Raw genomic sequence first — 22,431 nt, forward strand, 5'->3', positions numbered from 1 at the left:
TGCCCCGCCGCTGCGTCACTACGGTCCGCTGATACCTAAAATATTGCATTGCATATCTTAATGTACGATGTTCAGAGAAGACAAAGGCTGCATCGGACTCCTCCGTGGCGCAGTGGTGTGTGCGGTGGATTCACAAGACAGAGGTCCTGGGTTCCGTTACCATGTCGTGTAGAAACCGAAAGGGGTGTGGATTTTCTTCCTCCTCGTAACAAGTTACTCCGCTTCCATCAAAGATTGCATCATCACTTACCATCAGGTGAGATTGTAGTCAAGGGTTAACTTGTAAAGAAAAAAAAAAACATCTCACCAATTCTGAAGGTGTTGTCGTTATGCGGCGACGATGCGACTTGCTTCTGCTCTTCCGGCTGCTGCATCATGGGCTGGTATATCGGCGCAGGTTGAAGAGATTGTCCCTGACAGACATAGTTTAGTTTTACTATACGCACAGATTAAAGATGAATATGCAGATAGAGCGCACGGAACACGACGGTTTCGTAGCCGTTCCAAATACAAAATTCAGGTCAAGGAGATGTGGGACGTATTTTTTTCATAGGCATCACCGACTTCACCACGCTGCTTGTAAAGACTCATTCTTGGTCATTCTTTGTTGTGACTATAAGTAAAAATCTTTAGTTGATTTTTAATTTAAAACGTTTTTGTATAGAGTCCTTGTTTTGTCCTCTTGACTGTGGATTTATTGACACTAATCAATGGGCAAAAATTCAGATCCCTTTGAAATAAAATTCATAGCATTATCTATTATCTAAGTGACAAATTACAGTTTTTAAAAGTAATTGTCGATATATAATGTCAAATTCCTAGGAAAACTGTCAGTTTGATAAACAGAACGAAAAGAATACAAAGATACACTTTCAGTTACGCACTACGAAAACCGAATGACAATAACAATATTTGACAATGACATCTCATTCATTGATTGACATTGACACCACGCGTTTGCAAAGACAACTGACAATCAATGACAATCAGTGAAATAACATTTGCAAAGCTGGATCGGTGTAAAAATAATGAAATCAGCTTATTTTCCCTATTGGCGAATATTATTTCGGCTAAGTTTCTAATGGAATAATCTAGTAAAATATAAAATATTTTTAGTACATTTTTAATTTCTGCATCAATCTGATTTTTTTTTCAAAAGTGGGCCCAATTTCGGACATCTCCTTTGGTCTTATTTAAAAGTTTTGTGTGTGGTAGGGGGCGGTTTAACACTCACCATTCTGCAGGGGTTGACGTACGGGTAGACGTTGGGGGGCGGTATAGACGTCGGGTACACCACGTTCGTCAGCGACATTGGCCCTGAAATAATAAAAATGTTAAGGTAAATACACATAAACAAATCCTACTAATATTATAAACGCGAAAGTTTGTATGGATGTTTGTTTGGATATATATGTTTGGATGTTTGTTACTCTTTAACGCCGCTACTACTGAAGCGATTTGGCTGAAATTTGGAATGGAAACATATTTTACTCTGGATATACACATAAGCTACTTTTTATCCCGAAAAAATCTATGGTTTCCCGAGATTTGCGAAAACTGATGATTGTGATGATATGAATGTTTGTTACTCGTTCACGCCTCGACTACTGAACCGAATTAGCTGAAATTTGGTATTAAGATATATTATAGCCTGGATTAACACATAGGCTACTTTTTATCCCGGAAAAATCCATGGTTCCCGAGGGATTTGTGAAAAACTAAATTCCACGCGGACGAAGTCGCGGGCGTCCGCTAGTATAAGATAAATCTTAGATGTATCAAACAAAAAACAAAGGTCACAGATGTGACGTATACAATCAGAAACCTTAAATGGAAACAATTGGTAATGTAACTTAACAAGAGTATACTTAAACATCTGGTAATGTAACTTACCAACAGCATACTTAAACACTTGGTAATGTAACTTACCAACAGCATACTTAAACACCTGGTAATGTAACTTACCAACAGCATACTTAAACACCTGGTAATGTAACTTACCAACAGCATACTTAAACACCTGGTAATGTAACTTACCAACAGCATACTTAAACACCTGGTAATGTAACTTACCAACAGCATACTTAAACACCTGGTAATGTAACTTACCAACAGCATACTTAAACACCTGGTAATGTAACTTACCAACAGCATACACCTGGTAATGTAACTTACCAAGAGTATACTTAAACGCTTGGTAATGTAACTTACCAAGAGTATACTTAAACACTTGGTAATGTAACTTACTCATATTTGGATCGGGCACAGGTATCGGTGTAACCTTCGCCTGGATCATGTTTTGCATCTCCGCTAAGTCCGGTTGCGGGTAGATCATCGATTGTGGAGATATTATCTAAAAAAATATATACAGTCAAATTGAGAAACCTCCTCCTTTTATTTGTACAAACAAACAAAATTGTAGTGCAAATTTCGTAGTCCTCGACGAAATGTAACAGCTGTTTTTAATAACAGGGATGATGAAAGTTTTTAAATTGTAAATAAATTAGAAGTATATAATAAATTGCGATCATTACTTTCGGAACTATAGATTTAAAGGGTCAATTTTGCGGCGCTGACACAGATCGGTAAAACGCTAAAAACGTTCCATACTAAACATACTAAATGGCACGAAAAAAAAAATTAAAAATGTCACATTGATTGTAAGGAATCCAAAAATGTATGAATTTTCATCTATATACGTTAGAAGATTTTGAATAGATTTAGAAATTTTATAATGTTATTTATTTCATAAATATCCAGACAATCTTTTTTCATGTATAATTTAGTTAATATTGACCTTATTTACCTGAATATCTCATAAAAAATAATTAATTTAAACCTTGTCATAATTCCTATTAAATTATTTGTTCAAGTAAAAGCTGCTGCCTCAACAAATTACAAAGACATATATAATTTAATTACTGATAATCACAGATATACACGCACAGATATCATAATTTACATTCCTACCACCTTTTTGATGTCAGCAAATAATAATAAAAATTTTAATAAAAAAAATACAACCGACTTCAAAACCTGAAAACGTACCCACTAAACTAAAAAGCGAAAAATAACATCATAATATGTTCTACCTGCTGATCAGTATGAAGGCGGTGCTAAGCCGGTGATGTATTAATTCAAGCCATGTGAGAATATCTTATAGATTTAGACTTTGCAGACAGTGTTGTTTCATGTGGTCCTGTCAGAAATCTATGTGGAAAGTTCTCATTAATACAAATTAATCAAGCCCAAACACAAGGTAACTGCTGTAAATCGTCGAGGAGTTCCCTCGTCTGTTTTATGGCTCCATCATCAGATCGATTCCAAACCTTCATGAAATTGTAGTGCTTAAAAGTACTAAATGGAAAAGTTTACGAACACACTAGACACCCATATAATTTTCGAAAGTTCTCCTCAATTTCTCCAGGATTCCATCATCAGATCTTGACATGATGGCAATGGAACCAAATGGGGACTATACCGTTGCAAACAAAAAAAGAATTTTTGAAATCGGTCCAGGCGTCTTTGAGTAATCGGTGTACATACATAAAAAAAAAACCGACCGAATTGAGAACCTCCTCCTTTTTGAAGTCGGTTAAAAATAAGTAAATACATGTAAATTTCTTACGTCTTCATTTCTATATCCCTGCACGTAGTTTTCTTGAAATGCTTCTTCAGGCATTTTCACGACTACCGTCTGATTCGGAACTTCGTATCTATTTTCGAAAGCCCTCTGATTGTTGGAATCGTAGACCCTCTGTTCATATACTGGCCCCTGATTGGCCGGTTCCAACGGCCTTAGATTCGAAGGAGATTCATTGGTTGAATTTGGTGCGTCATAATCGTTCTGGTTTTCTATTGGTTGTTGGTTTTGGTGATTCGTTTCGATCAGTTGAGTGGTTTGCGGTTCAGTTATCTGTTCTGTGGTTTGGTTTTGTGGCGTATCGGGTTTCGGTTCCGGCGTGGTAGGTATTTGTACTTCGTTGTGGGTTTTCACCGGGGTCGATGGGTTTGATGTTGATTTTGGTTTTTGCGGTGAGCCCTGTAAAATAATAATAAAGTAATTAAATAAAATGGCCTACTCTCCATACATTGCTTGCACTAAACCATAACCAAAAGAAGTTTCAACAAAATTATTGGTTAATAATTTGAGGTTTGACGTTCTTTAGTGACATTAAGTAACATCGTGACGTCACAAAATGGACGACAGGTTTGGAAAAATTGGTTAAATACTTATTTATTAAATTGAGTTTTGTAAGAAATCCTTAACTTTTATTAATTGATATAATTGATTTTATATTTCTGATCTTTATCCCATATACTACACGAAATTAATATTGTTTATATTAATTTTGATATGAGTCAAGTACTCTATTTTACATCTCATCTTCAACCATAGGTACTCTTTACAACCTCTGCGGCAGAAGCAAAGAAAGCAACGCCTGACCTTGTCTATGGTCTTCTGGCAGCACTCCCGTCTCCGACACTCGCAGCAACACTTGATGCGACACTCCTCCGTCGGCTGACACTCGCATTCTTAAACAAAATTTCGCACAATAAAAGAAAGAAAGAAAGAAAAATGCTTTTATTTCGAAATAGGCTGGCTACTCACCTACTGTATACAACATTTTTTTGCATATAGGCAGTTTAGATGCCTAGAAACTCTAATCACATTTTTATTTGTGAAAATAATTTTGTAATTGTAATTTTTTATAAAACAAAATTGTATTTTTATCACGTCACCGCAAACGCCAATCACAAACTGTGACGTCATTCGCTACAAGACATCGGTTAGTGATTGGCGCTTGCGGTAACGTGTTATCTCTATGTATGACGTCACTTGCTAATGTGTTGTGTTTCGGCGGCAAAAAATTTACGTAGATATATTCATTTATATTAAATTTTTTACTGATTCTTATTGACGGGACAAAATAAAATATAGCATAAAATACTTCCATAATTCAGTTTAAACACTGTTTACAAAAGAGGCACGAAGCCTATTAGGTCACACATCACAATATATCCAGTACACCAGGTCATCCAGGACAATACCCTGCGATGTGTGGCATAACCCAGAAAATGGCTTCAGCTCAGCATAATGCTACGTGACCATTTCAATTAGGCGCTGATTTTGACACTGAAAAAGGTACTTCTATACAAAATGTCCGGAGGTAGGCATAAGCAGTGGCTAGTTACCATACTAACGGAAAAGACGTACCGCCATGCAATTTGGCGTTCCGGTACGATGTCGCGTCGAAACCACTTCAGTCTTAGTCTGCATTATCGCTTAACAACAAGTGTGATCACAGTAAAGGGCTAACAAAAAATTAAATAACATGGTATCCCAAAAATTTTAAATATCCCAGATCTCACCGTTGTCTATGAAGGAGTTTTGTTTTTCCAACTTCCCCCTCCGCGCTTCGTTGTTTAAATCGGCCTGAAACGAAAAAATATATTTCAATAGACTTAAGTAGATATGTAAACAGTAAATTGAGTAGATATTAATAACATTATTCATCATAAATAAATCGTTGTTAATAAAAACTCATTTACGAGAACTTATTTTTAATGTAACAAAATATAAAGAGATGTGTAAATTATTTTTAAAAGATAGATTTATTGAGAAAAAAACAATGGTAACTTAAGCTACCTTATCCTAATAACTAAAAAAATCATGTCAACATTTATAACAAGAATACTGGCTGTATTTCCGCGCTGATAAATAAAGGGTATGTACTTTTTTGCTTTCAATGGTGGGGATAACAAACTACAGACTTTAAAGACAATTTTTATTACTTTGGTCTACTACTAATCAGGACATTATGTATAAAATGTACCACACTCGTGGCTTGATTACAGAAATATAAGGGTTTTTTTTTAACTTTGGAACCTTCCCATTCCATTATGTTACGCTCAAATAGTCAGATTTTCGAAATGCACATCTTTTAGCTATCAACCCAGGTTATTTTAATCTGACGTGCTGGTTGATTATTTCTGAAGTTAGTTTTTTTTTTGGTTGCCCTAAATGTACCCATCAATATTAAGGGTTCATTCTTGGTGGAGGTACTAGTTTTTTTTTGGTTGCCCCAAACATAGCAACCAATACTAAGGGCTCATTCTTGATGGAGGTACTAGTTTTTTTTTTTTTTGGTTGCTCCAAACGTGTGGGTACGTTTGGAGCAACCAAAAAAAAAAAAACTATACTAAGGGCTCATTCTTGGTGGAGGTACTAGTTTTTTTTTGGTTGCCACAAACGTACCCACCACTATTAAGAGCTCATTCTTGGTGGAGGCACTAGTTTTTTTATTGATTGCCCTAAACGTACCCACCAATATTAAGGGCTCATTCTTGGTGGAGATATCAGTTTTCTTTTTTTCCCCCAAACGTACCCACCAATATTAAGGGCTCATTCTTGGTGGAGGTACTAAACAACGTGCAAGGTATACTCCTTTATGTTTATTTGCCGCGCTCCAGTAACTGCAAAAACTGCTCCGCTACTAGATCCTATGCTCAGAAAATTAACCAGCGCTTCTGTTACAAGTCAAGGCAATTTAATTTATTTGAAATGTAAATACAATTTAATACAATAAAAAGCCTCAATAGCTCAACGGTAAGAGGGGTTGGATTCATCACCGAGTGTTGGTGGTTCAATCCTCACCCCGTTGGTTTATTGTCGTACCCACTCCTAGCACAGTCTTTCCCGACTAGTTGGAGGGGAATGGGAATATTGGTCATATTATAAAAAATATGGCGAATATTCTTTTTTTTTTTTTTTAAATTGTGATCCAAAACTACCTTTTCGTCATTAGGTACATAGGTTGTGTTGTACAACAGGGGCGGGTTGTTCGGGTCGAAGTGGTACACGCTGCCGTCCGGGTTGGTTAGCGGTCGACATGTCTGAAAAATAAATGCATTATTTTGTTTTATTCTAGTATTAAATTTAAATTTTAGTAGTCAATTTTTTTAAAAACTAATTTTGTAATTTTTTAACCTTTTCTTATTTGTATACTGTTATATGGAACTTAACTCAACCGTCCAATATCTATACTAATACTAGAGGATGCCCGCGACTTCGTCCGCGTGAAACTCGATGTAAACTTTCAACTACCGCTACCCTACCCCTACCCTACCCTACCCCTAACCTACCCCTACCCTACCCCTACCCTACCCTACCCCTACCCTACCCCTACCCTACCTCTACCCTACTCCTACCCTACCCTACCCCAACCCTACCCCTACCCTACCCTACCCCTACCCTACCCCTACCCCGTTTTCTAATTATTATTAATATGAACTTTATACAATAACAATAAAGCTCAAATTGACTACGTTTTAGTTACAAATCATTTGTATGTATAGTTTTTAATTAACAAATAAAATATAAGGGTTGATCGTAGAGGGGTGAAAATTTAGGGTTGTATGTATTTTTGTATGCTGTGTCATAAAAAAATAAAAACAAAAAATTTTGCCTAAAAAATAAAAAAAAAAATTTAGGGGTGGACTACCCTTAACATTTAGGGGTTTGAAAAATAGATGTTGGCCGATTCTCAGACCTACTAAATATGCACAAAAAATTTCATCAAAATCGGTCGAGCCGTTGCGGAGGTGTTCAATGTCGAACACCGCGACACGAGAATTTTATATAGTAGATAATAAAGTTGAAAAGTTTGTTTGTTTGATTGAACGCGCTAATCTCAGGAACTACTGGTCCGATTTGCAAAATTCTTTCAGTGTTAGATAGCCCATTTATCGAGGAAGGCTATATATTATCCCCGGATTCCTACGGGGACGGGAACCACGCGGGTGAAACCGCGCGGCGTCAGCTAGTTATGTAATATGAAAGAAAAATAAAAGTTATCATTTTAATTTTATGACTACGAGTAAATCATAACTCAATGAGCGGACATTTCTTATTAGTTTCGTAGGTAAGTAACATTTGGTTCTATTTTCATCAATACTTAAATTGAAGATTTTATTAAATTAACCATAGTACTAGTGATGTTTCAGGTTTTTTTTACACATTTTTTGTACATGTTACAAAAGGCTGATAATATTGATTAACATACCTGCGGATGTATGACGAGCGCGCCCGGCGGCACGGCGGACATGTTGGTGACCGCCCACACGAGGGTCGTCGCTTCGATGCCCGGCTCCGGGCTCGTGCCACCTGGGTCACACATACGACCTATACAATACATGTGTTGAGGTTAGAGAAAATAAAAAAAACAATGAAACTTGCAAATAACAAACGAACTGGCTATGATCGAAGCCAGTAGCATTCTATAAAGGCGATGCTTCAGTAGCGAGTTGCGTTGCGTGGTCGCAACGAATCAACGCATTGTATGCCACACCTGCGTTGCGTTGACGCACGACGTCGCAGTGCAAAAGTATGACGCACCTAGTCAGCCTCAAAAATGCAAACAAAACAAATGAGCACTGTCCATCATCCATTGAAACGTCGCCTGAGACGAAACAACGAGTATTAGAAGAAGATCCGAATTAGAAACTACCTTCACCCATCTGTTTATTGGATGAAAAGTGTTTTATCAAAAACTCCTGGCCAAACTAGCAGTAATGATAGTAAATAAAGGTTAATAATAGTTTGACCAGGAAATTTTTAGGCAACATTAACATGTAACATGTAATATTATCAGACACTTTTTATCCATTAAAATAGATGGTGAAGGTCGTTTCTAATCTTATCGTAGACTATATGTGGCATGTCATCCATATTCTGTACTAATATTATAAATACGACAGTAACCTTTTTACAACTTAACCGCTGAACCGATTTAATGTCATTTTGGTGCAGTGATAAACGGGATTCTTAGATTAGAACATAGGTTACTTTTTATGCAGGAGAATTGATAATTCCTATGGTATTTGTGAAAAACAGAATCCGACGGCTAATTTAAAATATAATACGGAAAACGATGCGTAACGTAACGCAACACACTAATGGGGCTACGCACTAATCATTCTTAGTCAACTTGTGAGTCAATTTTTAACCGATGATGGCTGACCTGTGGGCGAGGGCGAGGGAGTTACGGAGTCCGTGCTGCGCAGGCTGAGGGTCTTGTATCCAGAGCTGGAGGGCGACAGTCGCCAACTGCTCAACGCTTGGTCACCTGGCAAAAATCAAATATTAAAAAAAAACTCAAGGACAATATAATACACAAATATGTATTACGCTAAAAGCGAATATAATATTGTACTTGTGTCCTAGTAGGCTCTTGGACACCACCCCCGCGCCCTCCGCACCCCCGCGCGACTCCAGCGACTGCACCTTCAGTAATGTTACCTTGCTTGCTGAGCATCCTCTGCTGCGGCTGCGGCTCGGCGGTGTACCCGCCGAAGCTGTGGCTCTTGGACACCGGGCCGCGAGCCGCCCCCGCGCCCTCCGCACCCCCGCGCGACTCCAGCGACTGCACCTTCAGTAACGTTACCTTGCTTGCTGAGCATCCTCTGCTGCGGCTGCGGCTCGGCGGTGTACCCGCCGAAGCTGTGGCTCTTGGACACCGGCCCGCGCGCCACCCCCGCGCCCTCCGTACCCCCGCGCGACTCCAGCGACTGCACCTTTGTCAGCCAACAAGACTTCCATTAACAAATCAAATTTATAATATTTTATTTAAATCAATTATAATTTAGTTGGAATTAGGATGTTTTGTATCAGAAATTTCTTGCGGAAAAATGTCTTTGGATTGGATTTTTACACTTACTAAGAGAAAGTGAAGGTTTATTATTCAACAAAAAAATAAGTAAAATGAATCATCGGTGCGTGGCATACTTTTAACAGTTTATTCCTTCCGTTGTCTGGAGTGAGCAGCTTCACCGGTCCGGCCGCCAGCCACGGCCACTGAGACTCGTCTTGCGTACAGTTATCCTGACATACAAAATAATTCGTTTATTATCAATCATCAACATCATAATCATCATCATCATCATGATTATGAATCATAATCATCAGGAGTTAATCTAAGAATGAATGGAAGAAGAATTTATACATCACTGGTGAACTTCAAACACCACAAGAAAATGTACTTTTACTTATTTTAAATTTTTTTTTTGTATTTTTCCCCAATTTGCGAAGCCACAATTTTCGAGGAACATAATATAAATAGTCCTTAAAATTGTTTTCATAATAGGCTACTAGCCTCTTTTGTAAACAGTGTTTAAACTGAATTATAGAAATATTATAAGCTATATTTTATTTTGTCCCGTCAATTATAACCAGTAAAAAATTTAATATAAATGAATAAATATCTACGTAAATTTTTTGATGCCGAAACACAACACATTAGCAAGTGACGTAATTCATAGAGATACGTCACCGCAAGCGCTAATCACAAACCGATGCCTTGTAGCGAATGACGTCCCAGTTTATGATTGGCGTTTGCGGTGACGTGATAAAAATACAATTTTGTTTTATAAAAATATTACAATTACAAGATTATTTTCATAAATAAAAATGTGATTAAAGTTTCTAGGCATCTAAACTGCCTATATGCAAAAAATCTATCTATTATAATTTGCCATTTTTTCACATATGTATCTCGCTCGCACTCACCGTACTGAATATCCTGCGTCTCACTCTTTCGTACTCCCGCTCGCGCTGCTCCAGAGATTTGCTGCGGCCACCTGACACGGTCGGTACGGAACCTGTGCCGCCTTCACACCGCTTCAGTATTGACCTACAATACACAAACAATCTATGTAAAAAACTAGCGGATACCCGCGACTCTACCCTACCCTACACTATCCCTACCCTATTGTTATCCTACCCCCACCCTAAGTATCCTATGTCTGTCTCCTGGTTCTAAGCTACCACTCCACCGAATTCAGCCAAATTGGTCCAGCTGTACATACCTACTAATATTATAAAGGCGGAAGTTTGTGTGTAAGTATGTTTGTTCCTCTTTTACGCTGCGGCTACTGAAGCGATTTGGCTGAAATTTGGAATGTCAAATCTATATCCATTCCAAATTTCAGCCAAATCGCTTTAGTAGCCGCAGCGTAAATGAGGAACAAACATACTTACACACAAACTTTCGCCTTTATAATATTAGTGTGAAGTGTGATTGCGTGAGAGTGTACGTACTTGGTGTGCGTGTCTTCGTGCCTCCGCGGCGGGGACCGCGGGAAGTTGTAGGTGCACCACTCGTGGAAGCTGGTGCACGGGATGCGGCCGCCGCTTGTGCCTGCGGATGGTATTACAATAACACTAACTTTAGTAGTGAAAAGAATAATAGGAGATTGTTGTACAAAGGGCATAAACCCATTATATACCAGGTATTTTTAGTCCCAACCCTTTAGGTGAAGGGTTAAATAGAAACAAAATCATAGTGATGCATCAGCATGCGGCCGTATGACGTCATCACCAGGAGCGCAACATGCAGAGGGTGCACAGACACATCTACGTGCCGCTTTCGGACACGAGTACGGAGTTCTTGTTGCAGTGGCGCAGCGGTGCACCAGCATGCGCACGTATAACGTCATCACCGGGAGCGCATTATGCAGAGGGTGCACAGACAGCTACGTACCGCTCTTGGACACGAGCACGGAGTTCTTGTTGGAGTGGTCCGGGTGGTGCGCGAGCTGGAACAGCGCGGCGCAGCGGTGCACCAGCATGCGTCCGTATGACGTCATCACCGGGAGCGCATTATGCAGAGGGTGCACAGACAGCTACGTACCGCTCTTGGACACGAGCACGGAGTTCTTGTTGGAGTGGTCCGGGTGGTGCGCGAGCTGGAACAGCGCGGCGCAGCGGTGCACCAGCATGCGCCCGTATGACGTCATCACCGGGAGCGCATTATGCAGAGGGTGCACAAGCAGCTACGTACCGCTCTTGGACACGAGTACGGAGTTCTTGTTGGAGTGGTCCGGGTGGTGCGCGAGCTGGAACAGCGCGGCGCAGCGGTGCACCAGCATGCGTCCGTATGACGTCATCACTGGGAACCGCACTATGCATCGTCTGTCAAATTAAAAAGAAAGTAATCTTTATCTTAAAGATAATCGGCCATACCTTGGTAATTTTATCCTGAAATGCTTTATCAGCCCCAATGCAGCCCAGAGTTAAATCACTGTGGCTTCGGAAGGTAGTAAGTTTCAAAGACCTTGGCCTCTAGAAGTCCAGCTAGTTCTATGTTAGAACGAGTATCCAAATCTAATAGGATCTTACCATATTTGGCTAGGCAGGGAGAACAACACGAGCAGAGAACGGGGAGTGTTGATCGATCGTCAAGGAATTCCTTAACCCTACATCCTGTAGTCACAAGTTCAGGACTCTGCTCGGAGTTTTTCTCTCTACCACGCGATGGACCCGACACCCGCACGGTGAATCCATGGAATGCTAAGATATTCGTCTCAACCCCGGTCTGTTCTGGACGGACCCTTCAATCGTCCATTAATTTATCAATTAAGTTTAATGCTTATTTTATTTAATTTCTTTGGCATATACATAAGCATTATGCGAGAAATCATGTACTTATTCATCGAAAACCTTAATGTAAACTAAAATGGAAATGTCTATGGCAATCATATCATATCTCGACTTACCCGGCGTCATTGACAAGAGAGTGCAATTCTTTCTCGATCCTCAACAGTGTGATCCTGTCTTTAGGATTCTTGTTCAGTGTTTCTTTCAGGAACTTCACTAGCTCGGAACCAGTGGGCTCCTCTGAAATATACAAAAAAAACAATTATTATTATTTAGTGTCCTTTGTATGTATGTTTGTTTTTTTGTCAGGCAACAATATTAGCCAGGTATTAAATAAACAAGTAAGCGATAAATGCTGTATAGTGAGATATAAGAAAATTAATTCATATGGTTGTTACTCTAAATTTTTTTTAGGAATATTTGCCATATTTTTTAAATGTGACTAATATTTCCATTCTCCTCCAACTAGTCAGGAAAGACTGTATTAAGAGTGGGTACGACAATAGACCAACGAGACAGGGATCGAACTACCACCCTTTGATGATGAGTCCGACCGCTCTTACCGTTGAGCTATTGAGGCTCAAAATAGACTGTTCTCAATAAATGTGTTATACGATAAATACCTTGATCGTAAGCTCCCAGCGATAAATTTTTAGGCGGATCTTTACGTTCTGGGCACCTGTGAATATCAGATGGAATTATGTATTTATATTTTTACAACGGTCAAAAATCCATCCAAAAAGGTGTATTTTGTTCTTTGGGTTCTATATGCTTAAATTACTATTGTTTGCTTAAAAAATGGTACTAATTTTTAGTTAAAAAAAGTGAGTGCACCTGCAGTAAAATGTTTGTTCGTCCGCATCGAAACTGCCAGATTTCCTAGCACCATCCCCATTAGGACCTATAAAAAAAATTTTAATTAACACACGACAAGAGACACGCTGACGAGACCGAAATTTGTATACCTATACTACAGCCTTTCTTGATGAGTACTGTTTACCAACAAATAAATTAGAAATTAACGTAGAAAATGCATGTCATTTCATAACTTAATTATTTCAAATTATGTATTGTTTTATTTATAAAATGTTATATAAAATATGTTAATCATATCTAATTGTTCTAAGCTTATTAATCATTTTTTTTAAATTAATTTAGAACAAGTTAATTATATTTAATATTATGTGTGAAATAACTAGTGATTTATACCCTCATTTTTTATTTGTTTGTTGGTAAACAGTACTCATCAAGAAAGGCTGTAGTATAGGTATACAAATTTTGGTCTCGTCAGCGTGTCTCCATAGTAATTTTGGCTATAAATTGATTATAATAACTAAAAAAACGGGACTTCATTGTAATATGGTAGCTACTAGTGATATGAGCGATAGATCTAAAACGATGGTACGTTTTTATTATGTTTTTTACTCATATCCGCATATATCTAAAATTCATTTCTCTAAAAGCAATAATCACCATTCATCATCAAGCCACATTCGGCTAACGGCTGAGCTCGAGTCTCCTTTCAAAATGAGAGGGGTTAGCCCAATAATCCACCCACACTGGCTCAATGCGGATTGGCAGACTTCGCATACGCAGAGGTTAAAGAAAATTCTCTGGTATGCAAGTTTCCTCACGATGATTTTCTTCATCGTTGGAGACACGTGGTATTTAATTTTTTTTAAATGTACATAACTGAAAAGTTTGGAGGTGCATGCCTCGGACCGAAAGATTCGAACCCACACCCTCCGGATTCAGAGGCAGAGGTCATATCCACTGGGCTATCACAGCTTAATAAGGTGAAATTTTAAAATAAAAATGGTTGAGTCGCGTGTTTGATTGGCAAACACGCGACTCAACCATTTTTGGCGGGTTTTCGGCGTTCTCCTTTAAATAAAATTACGTAAATTTTTCATTTATACAGTCAATAGGATCTTACCAAATTTGGCTAGGCAGGGAGAGCAACACGAGCAGAGAACGGGGAGTATTAATCGATCGTCAAGGAATTCCTTAACCCTACATCCTGTAGTCACAAGTTCAGGACTCTGCTCGGAGTTTTTCTCTCTATCCGGCACTCGCACGGTGAATCCATGGAATGCTAAGATATTCGTCTCTCTCCTAATGATCATTTTGTTTATTTGTCAATAACGCTATTGATAAGATGAGAAAATCAAGAATAGCACACGAACGAAGTAACTCACCAGCGTGTTCAGAGTCCGTACAATCGGGGCAGTCGTCGGAGCATACGATGCCCGAGTCCTGCTTCGTGGGGCACAGGTGTTTCCTGCGACGGCCTCTGTGGATAGATTACATACATCATCGTCATCCATCATCATCATCATCATCTTCATTATCAGCCGATAGACGTCCACAGCTGGACATAGGCCTCTTACATGACTGACATGACCTCTTAACTGACATGGACTTCCAAAAACATTGGTCTCGAGCTGCCAGCATCCAGCAGCTGCAACCTGCAACCCGCTTGATTGATTAATACATAAACAACATGTACTGTTACATGTATTGTCATCCTCCTCTTAACAGGGATGTTAAGAGGAGGATGACAATCCACACCCCTTTCGGTTTCTATACGACATCGTACCGGAGCGCTAAACCGCTTGGCGGTACGTCTTTGTCGGTAGGGTGGTAACTAGCCACGGCCAAAGCATCCCACCAGCCAGACCTGGACCAATTAAGAAAACCTCAATCATCCCAGCCGGGGATCGAACCCAGGACCTCCGTTTTGTAAATACACTGCGCTTACCACTGCGCCACGGCTGTCAAACGACGTGTGACGTTCATCAGTTCACACGCCCCCCGCCCCGCGCGCAACATCGGGAGTGTTATGAAGTTGCCGAGCTATAGCGACTCGGCACGCGCGGCGCTCGTTACCTGCAGTGCGGGCACGCGCACGCGCCGCACACGCACGCGACGCGCGGGTTGTAGGACAGCAGGTCGCGCGACGAGTCCGAGTGCGGCCGCTGCCCCAGCCAGCGCCGCGTGCGCAGTCGCTGCTCCGACTGCGCCTCAGCCTCCCAACTGCCCCTGGTTATCTGAAACATGAACAAGAGTTGGCGTAATCGGACATTTCTTGACATTTTTTTCTGATTGTGTAAGTGCCGTAGGCTCCTTTATGGGATCTCAGCGACGTCACCGGGGGTTTTGGGCGAGCGCAGAAGCATCGCCTGATGGGACCCGAAGGCAGAAGCAGAGTAGATGGGCGGAACGAATCTCTAAGAGCGTCTCCTCTGAGACTCGGACCTCGGCTTAGAGAGCCGTTCGGGAAGGGTGTTTTGGCCTGAGTGTATCAGTCCGGGCGCCCCCGAGATCGTGAGTTAAAAAGCCCACGTCTGGGTGACGGTCAGATATCGGGGACCTCGTCTTCGCCGGCGAAGACGCTGTGTAGCTTGTGTTTGTGTTGCCTGGGAAGCAACATTTTTTGACATGATTATGTCTTATAAGCCGTGATAGCCCCGTGGATATGACTCTGCCTCCGATTCCGGAGGGTGTGGGTTCCGGTCCGGGGCATGCACCTGCAACTTTTCAGTTGTGTGCATTTTAAAAAATTAAATATCATGTGTCTCAAACGGTGAAAGAAAAACATCGTGAGGAAACCTGCATACCAGATAACTTTCTGAATTGCGAGTGTGAAGTCTGCCAATCCGCATTGAGCCAGCGTGGTCCACTATTGGTATCTCAGAATGAGAGGGGTTAGGCCAAGAGTGCAAATTTCATCAGTATTTTCCTATGACGCTATGTCTGTAAACCGACTTTACAGACAACCAATTTTATTGAAATATATCCTGCTTCCGTATTGGTAAGCAATTCAGTAAGCCAGTGATAACAAAATCGAGAAATGAAATTTTTCAACACCAACCTGTATCTCGACAGGCTTCCTGTCGCATCGCTCGTTGGTGACGACGCTGCACCGGTCGCTGCGACTGGAGTCGCTGGTGTCGGGCCTGTCGCCGGCGACTGGGTCCGGTCCTGGCTCTTTTGTCGCGTCTATGGTCGCGTACGGTGAGACGGTGCGGGGCGGCGATGTCGACTCGCGGATCGCTTGGCTACGCACGAGCTGCTTTGATTTGAAACTCTGTAATCAAAAAGACAAGAGATAAGTACGAGTAAGTATCTATTTTGTCACTTCCACTGAGTGTTTTTTTTTTATTCTTGACTAGTTAGCCCTTGACTACAGTCTCACCTGATGGTGCGTGAGGATGCAATTTAAGATGGAAGCTGGCTAGCTTGTTAAGAGGATGAAAATCCACACCCCTTTCGGTTTTTACATGACATCGTACTGGAACTCTAAATTGTTTGTTTGTACATCTCTGTCTGCGTGGTTGTAACTAGCCACGACCGAAGCCTCCCTTTTATTTTCCCTAGCGTGTGAATTTGTTAATTATTATCTCCGTTATACACGGTGTATAATGGAGATAATAATTAGTCGAAGAAAGACGAATATCTTTAAATTCCATGGATTGATGCGGGTGCCGGGCACCTCGTGTGGTAGAGAGAAAACCCCAAGCAGAGCTCCGGACTTGTGACCGATGGGTGTAGGGTTAAGGCCGCCCTTGACATTTAACTAACTTCTCCGCTCGTGTTGTTCCCCCTGCCGCCAAATTTGGTAAGATCCTACTAGAGCAGCTTTGGATATCCGCTTTAATGTAGAACTTGCTGCTGTTTTAGTGAGGCCAAGCGAGTTATAGAGAGATTTTGCTGGTAATCCTCTAGCATTTTTTTCTACGGCGTTCAAACAAACAGCCATTTTTAGTTAAAATAAGAGTTTAAAAGGGAGAAAGAGAGAGAGAGTTTATCACCAGTACTTACTCTATTTCTACTGAGTCCGGCGTCTTCGGCCGGAGAGTTCTTTACCACCTCGGGTTGCTCCATCACACCGCCACTCTGTAACGTTACCGTTCCTTTAGAACTCATCATCATCATCACCACCATCACCATCATAATCATCATCATATAAGCCGATGGACGTCCACTGCAGGACAGATCTTTTATAGGGAATTCCAAACATCACGATCCTGAGCCGCCTGTAGATCTTTCTGATTCCTTTAGAACTAGATCTATTGTTATCATCAGCATCATATAGCCACACATTTCATAGCGAGGAGTATCGAGGATCGTATTCATACGGGAACGGGAACCACGCGGATGAAACTGCGCGGCGTCAGTTTAAATTATTAGTTCGTTTTTTTTTTAATTAAAAACATTATTAGTTATGCAGTCCGGCTCCTATAAGTGGACTCGTCAACACCTTGAAGTTATGGGAGATACTCCCGAGCACCCTGTATAATCCTGTCTCAGTTTATTTAAATTAGGTACATAAGAAAAATATGTAAATAAGAAGTAGAGTCCTCGGAAGTAATGAACTCCTGTCAAAATATAACTTGGTGCCATATATGCTGGCGAGCGAAGAGGGGTGGAGAAAGGCCGCAGAAATGATCCATTGCATTATAGGCAGACGGGTGCAGGACGAATGGGAGCGACAAAGAAGGATTGATGCCTAAAAAGACAACCCCTTCCCGAAGTAATGTTTCCAACGGTGCCGGGAAGGACGGTCTGCGAATGTAGGAGGTTTTAGTCCGTAGGGCGCCGATACCAACGGTGAAGTCGAACATCGTCATCCAGGGTACCTGGATGTCATCCATGAGGATTTCCTCCTACAATAAAAAAAAAAAAATAAGAAAAATATGCATACTAACCGTAAAATTTCACAGTAGAAACATACAAGTCAATCGTCTTATGTCTATATATACTATATCTACCACTAACATCGACATATAATTTATGTACAACGAAAAAATTGGACCAATGAAGAACTAGAGAAGGCAAATATTAGAATCTTCTAGAAGTTAAAGCTTCAGAACTCCCACTTTGAACAGATTGGGTATTTTATAGGTAAGCTCGTTTTTCTTTTTAATTTTAAGGTTCTTTGTAGTGTTATTGCGAACAGTGTTATGCTTTGGACGGCTGTTTTTGGATAGCATTGTTGCGTTTTCTGGGTTTTTGAAATTTTCAAAATTTTTGTCGTCACTTTATTCTGTGCTTCTTCACAATGGCTGAATCCATTATTTATCTGTAACAAAAGGAAAGACATATGAATATAACTTTAAAATATTGTCTAAAAATCTAATCTTCCTAACACTATAATACCTGTAACTTTAATAGATCCTGTGGCCTCCCCTAAAAGCGTTAAATCTCACAGATACATAACAGATAAGAATCCACAAATTGAAAGTGAAAAAAAAAAATCACTCACAGTCTGATTGATTGTCTCTATGGGTGGCATTCGATTCTTGGCGACCGCAACCCGCGACTGCGACCTGCGACCGCGTCCGGGTCGCATGACCCACTGCTTAGTATAAATTTATATGGAGCACTAAGCAAATCCCGAGACCGCGTCGCGTGACCGGTGGGCGTGGAGCAGTGGGTCGTACGACCCGGTCGCAGTCGCAGGGTGCTTTTGCAGACGGTTGCAGTTCTCGTAACTTTAATTTTAAGTTTTCGACTATTATTACCATTAAATTAAATTAAATTATGACATAACTTGACTTTTCAAAGTGCTTGTAAACTAATTGAAATAAATGAATTTTGAATTTGACAGTTTCTACGCGGCATTACATCGGAACGCTAAATCGTTTGGCGATACGTCTTTGCCGGTAGGTTGGTAACCATGGCTGAAGCCTGCTACTATGCTATATATTATGTGTATGAGTAATGTTTAACTGGTAATATTAACAGCAGTGTGATTCACCAATACTGCGGAACCCAAAAGCTAGCGTTCCGCAAACCGAGGACTGGTTCCGTACATCTATCAAACAGCCGCACTTCCGCCAGCTAATGGCGCTTGGGAAGTAACTTTTCATGCTTATCGTGCTGTGATTCACGGTAACCTGGCGCGGTTCCATTGTCACACGATACGGTATACATGATGGGTACTTTGCACGAATCCACCTAACATCACATGCCTCGTTTGGTCCAGTCTATGCGGCTGCGTATCCTGGGGCGGGTTATGAAACATGGATTTTATTTTTTCCAAGAAATCCTGTAAGAACCATGAAGGACTTGAAAAAGAAAATATGAGTCTGATTTTTAACCAACTTTAAAAAAGAGGACGTTCTCAAGTTGATCGGTATGTTTTTTTTTAATTTCTCAAATTAATGAAATCCTGTAATTATTTCGCTTCAGGTTGCACTTACAAATGATAAAATTACAATATGAGAAAAAATATCTTATTCGTACCATTCCATGGATTCATCATGCGGATGCCGGGTCCATGCCGGGTCCATGCCGTGTGGCAGATAGAAAAACCCCGGGCAGATCCCCGGACTTGTGACCGATGGTGTAGGGTTAAGGATATCCTATGATCGAATTTTGCAGGAAAGAAGTCATTTGTATCTGCTAACAGCCAATAGTTCTACAATATTTAATCGGTATTGCCTCCAGTGCAAATGACAATGGGCATCGGTAAAGACTTTACGTCAATCAGCGCATGCTTGTCATCGCCGTCATTAAGCGATAAGAAAAACGACGTACGACAGTGGAAACAGTCTCGCGTCCCTGACCCAGTCGAGGCTCTGTCAAGTTCATACCTGCGCCTCTCACGGCCCTGACTCATCGCCATTTTGTACCCAGTTATTAATTACATTTGTTTGATTGCCACGCATAATTCAATTTAATACTAGGTTTTCACAAACTGGAAATTTAAGGCAAACATACCTGGATTTTCATGTTTCCATAGCTTTTAAACGGCCTCCGTGGCGCAGTGGTATGCGCGGTGGATTTACAAGACGGAGGTCCTGGGTTCGATCCCCGGCTGGGAAGGTTGAGATTTTCTTAATTTGTCCAGGTCTGGCTGGTGGGAGGCTTCGGCCATGGCTAGTTACCACCCTACCGGCAAAGACGTACCGCCAAGCGATTTAGCGTTCCGGTACGATGTCGTGTAGTAACCGAAAGGGGTGTGGATTTTCATCCTCCTCCTAACAAGGTAGCCCGCTTCCATCTTAGACTGCATCATCACTTACCATCAGGTGAGATTGTAGTAGGGCTAACTTTTAAAGAATAAAAAAAAAAAAAAATTCTATACAATTTTTATTCAATTCATAGAACGTTTTAACACTCTTTCAAAAGTACTAAAAAAGGTATTTTCGTGTGACTCTTTAAGAATTCATAATTCAGAACATCAACACGAACAACATCAGCACAGGTATGTGCCTCATAGAGCACGTTAAGTCACCTGTCTCTATCATTATCATCCTGATAGTAACCGCCACAGAGTCAAACAGTATCATCTTGGCAATAAAACAGCATCAACAGATTAATCAGAATACGAAACAACACACATGTTAATACTATCATGCCTAATACTTCGTGCAGTTTATAATTACACTCGAGCTTTAAAACCCCCTATTATACAACTATTTTCTACTTCCATTTCGTAATCTACTCATTATAAGACCTCAAACCATAGCACAAAGCTATTAATTCGTTTGGTAATGTTCATTACCACACGGGTAAGCCATGCTACAACGATTTTGTTATTTTTTAAATATATAGCTCCATGTCATTGGCTACAAAATTTCAGCCTTCCTTATACAGACAAATCTAGCCACGCACGCATAAAAGTATTGTATGCCACTACACGTAATTAGCGATTGTAGCACTCGTGCTGTCTATTGTGCAGTTCGGCTTCGGTTCATTACACAAACAGCACTAGTGCTACAATGGCCCCTATTACATGCCAGGGGCATAAATAACTAATACTAAAAAGGAAAGATTACACCCGGCGTTTGTCCTTGCCGTAGAGCTTACATGCTACGGTGCTACGGATATCCGCTAACTAACTACGGCTATACGTAACAAGAGCCCAAACTGGTAGGCTATTCTGTGACGATATTTTTATCACTTCGACAGTGTGAGCTTTGAACTTGCATCTATCGCTCTCTGTCTATAGTATCATGTTAAGCAGAGAGAGATAGAGGTGAATTCGAAACTCGCACTTGCGAGTTATACGAAACATCATTACAGAATAGGCCTCCTGAAATACAAAAGAACCTAACGCGAGCCCTTCAGCCCAGCCCTTAGAGATGTGAATCTGAAAATGAATATCGAAATCATACCCATAATCATGTTTCAATTTACTTCGTTTAGTTTATAATCTACATTCGAGTTTAAAAAACCCCTTTTAAGAAACCACTGCAATAACTATTCAAAAAGAAACATTACACCCGGCATTTGTCCTCAGCGTAGAGCTTACACGCTACAGTGCAACGGATATCTGCCATATAACTACATATGGCAGATATCCGTATGCGTTAGCTTTTAGCGATCTCTGTTCTGTGGTATATATCGTATATCGGCTATACATAGCAAAAGCTCAAACTGAAATTCAAGAGGACCTAACACGAGCCCCTCACGTTTAAGTTTACCGGCATGTCTGCAGCGCGTTTAGGGATGTGAAAGTGAAAATAAATATCGGAACCCATATTCGCACGAGATTTTTTTAACGGACCTTTAAAATAGGCAAGAACAACAAATGCATTCTCAAGTATTCACACGATAGCATTTTTAAAACACGACGCTTTTATTCGAGCTGTGTTGCATTTTCAATTTTGGGCATTGGAAATAGACCTTCATTTAACTTCATGCTATTTATGAACGTTTTTTTACGTAAGTTAAAAAACTCTTGTGCGAATTAGTCTAACCATATTTTAATTTACTTCGTTCGGTTTATAATCTACATTCGAGTTTTAGCCCTCATTCGCACGAGAGTATTTTAACGGGCGTTAAAAAGACGTTCAAATACCACAAATGCATTCCCAAGTATATGTTCACACGACAGCGTTTTTAAAACACAAAGCCTTTTTTCGAGCAGTGTTGCATTTTCAATTTTGGGCATTGGAAATAGACCTTCATTTAACTTCATATTATATTTAAACGCTTTTTTAACGTCCGTTAAAAAAACTCTCGTGCGAATGAGGGCTCAA

The 22,431-nt window shown here is 40.4% G+C and overlaps 1 protein-coding gene across 2 annotated transcripts in view; it reads right to left on the reverse strand.

The window, feature by feature from the left end:
- Positions 1-22,431, reverse strand: part of LOC112056534 (R3H domain-containing protein 2-like) — a 59,423-nt gene that overhangs the window by 14,584 nt on the left and 22,408 nt on the right. The window contains exons 2-23 of one of the 2 annotated variants that reach the window (XM_052886816.1): positions 18,148-18,521; positions 17,261-17,335; positions 16,311-16,526; positions 15,326-15,486; positions 14,635-14,729; positions 13,271-13,337; positions 13,060-13,115; positions 12,556-12,676; positions 11,841-11,971; positions 11,099-11,198; positions 10,568-10,691; positions 9,788-9,883; positions 9,447-9,576; positions 9,024-9,128; positions 8,067-8,167; positions 6,796-6,897; positions 5,374-5,437; positions 4,448-4,536; positions 3,629-4,042; positions 2,248-2,353; positions 1,235-1,317; positions 308-413 (exon numbers count right to left, since the gene is read on the reverse strand). In XM_052886816.1, coding sequence (XP_052742776.1) covers positions 308-413; positions 1,235-1,317; positions 2,248-2,353; positions 3,629-4,042; positions 4,448-4,536; positions 5,374-5,437; positions 6,796-6,897; positions 8,067-8,167; positions 9,024-9,128; positions 9,447-9,576; positions 9,788-9,883; positions 10,568-10,691; positions 11,099-11,198; positions 11,841-11,971; positions 12,556-12,676; positions 13,060-13,115; positions 13,271-13,337; positions 14,635-14,729; positions 15,326-15,486; positions 16,311-16,526; positions 17,261-17,323 — 2,530 coding nt within the window. In that variant the 5' untranslated portion in view covers positions 17,324-17,335; positions 18,148-18,521. Of the gene's footprint in view, positions 1-307; positions 414-1,234; positions 1,318-2,247; positions 2,354-3,628; positions 4,043-4,447; positions 4,537-5,373; positions 5,438-6,795; positions 6,898-8,066; positions 8,186-9,023; positions 9,129-9,446; positions 9,577-9,787; positions 9,884-10,567; positions 10,692-11,098; positions 11,199-11,840; positions 11,972-12,555; positions 12,677-13,059; positions 13,116-13,270; positions 13,338-14,634; positions 14,730-15,325; positions 15,487-16,310; positions 16,527-17,260; positions 17,336-18,147; positions 18,522-22,431 lie in introns of both variants that reach the window. The other variant, XM_052886815.1, reaches the window with a different exon arrangement.

This window comes from Bicyclus anynana, chromosome 18 (genome assembly GCF_947172395.1).
Source record: "Bicyclus anynana chromosome 18, ilBicAnyn1.1, whole genome shotgun sequence".
Lineage (NCBI taxonomy): Eukaryota > Metazoa > Arthropoda > Insecta > Lepidoptera > Nymphalidae > Bicyclus > Bicyclus anynana.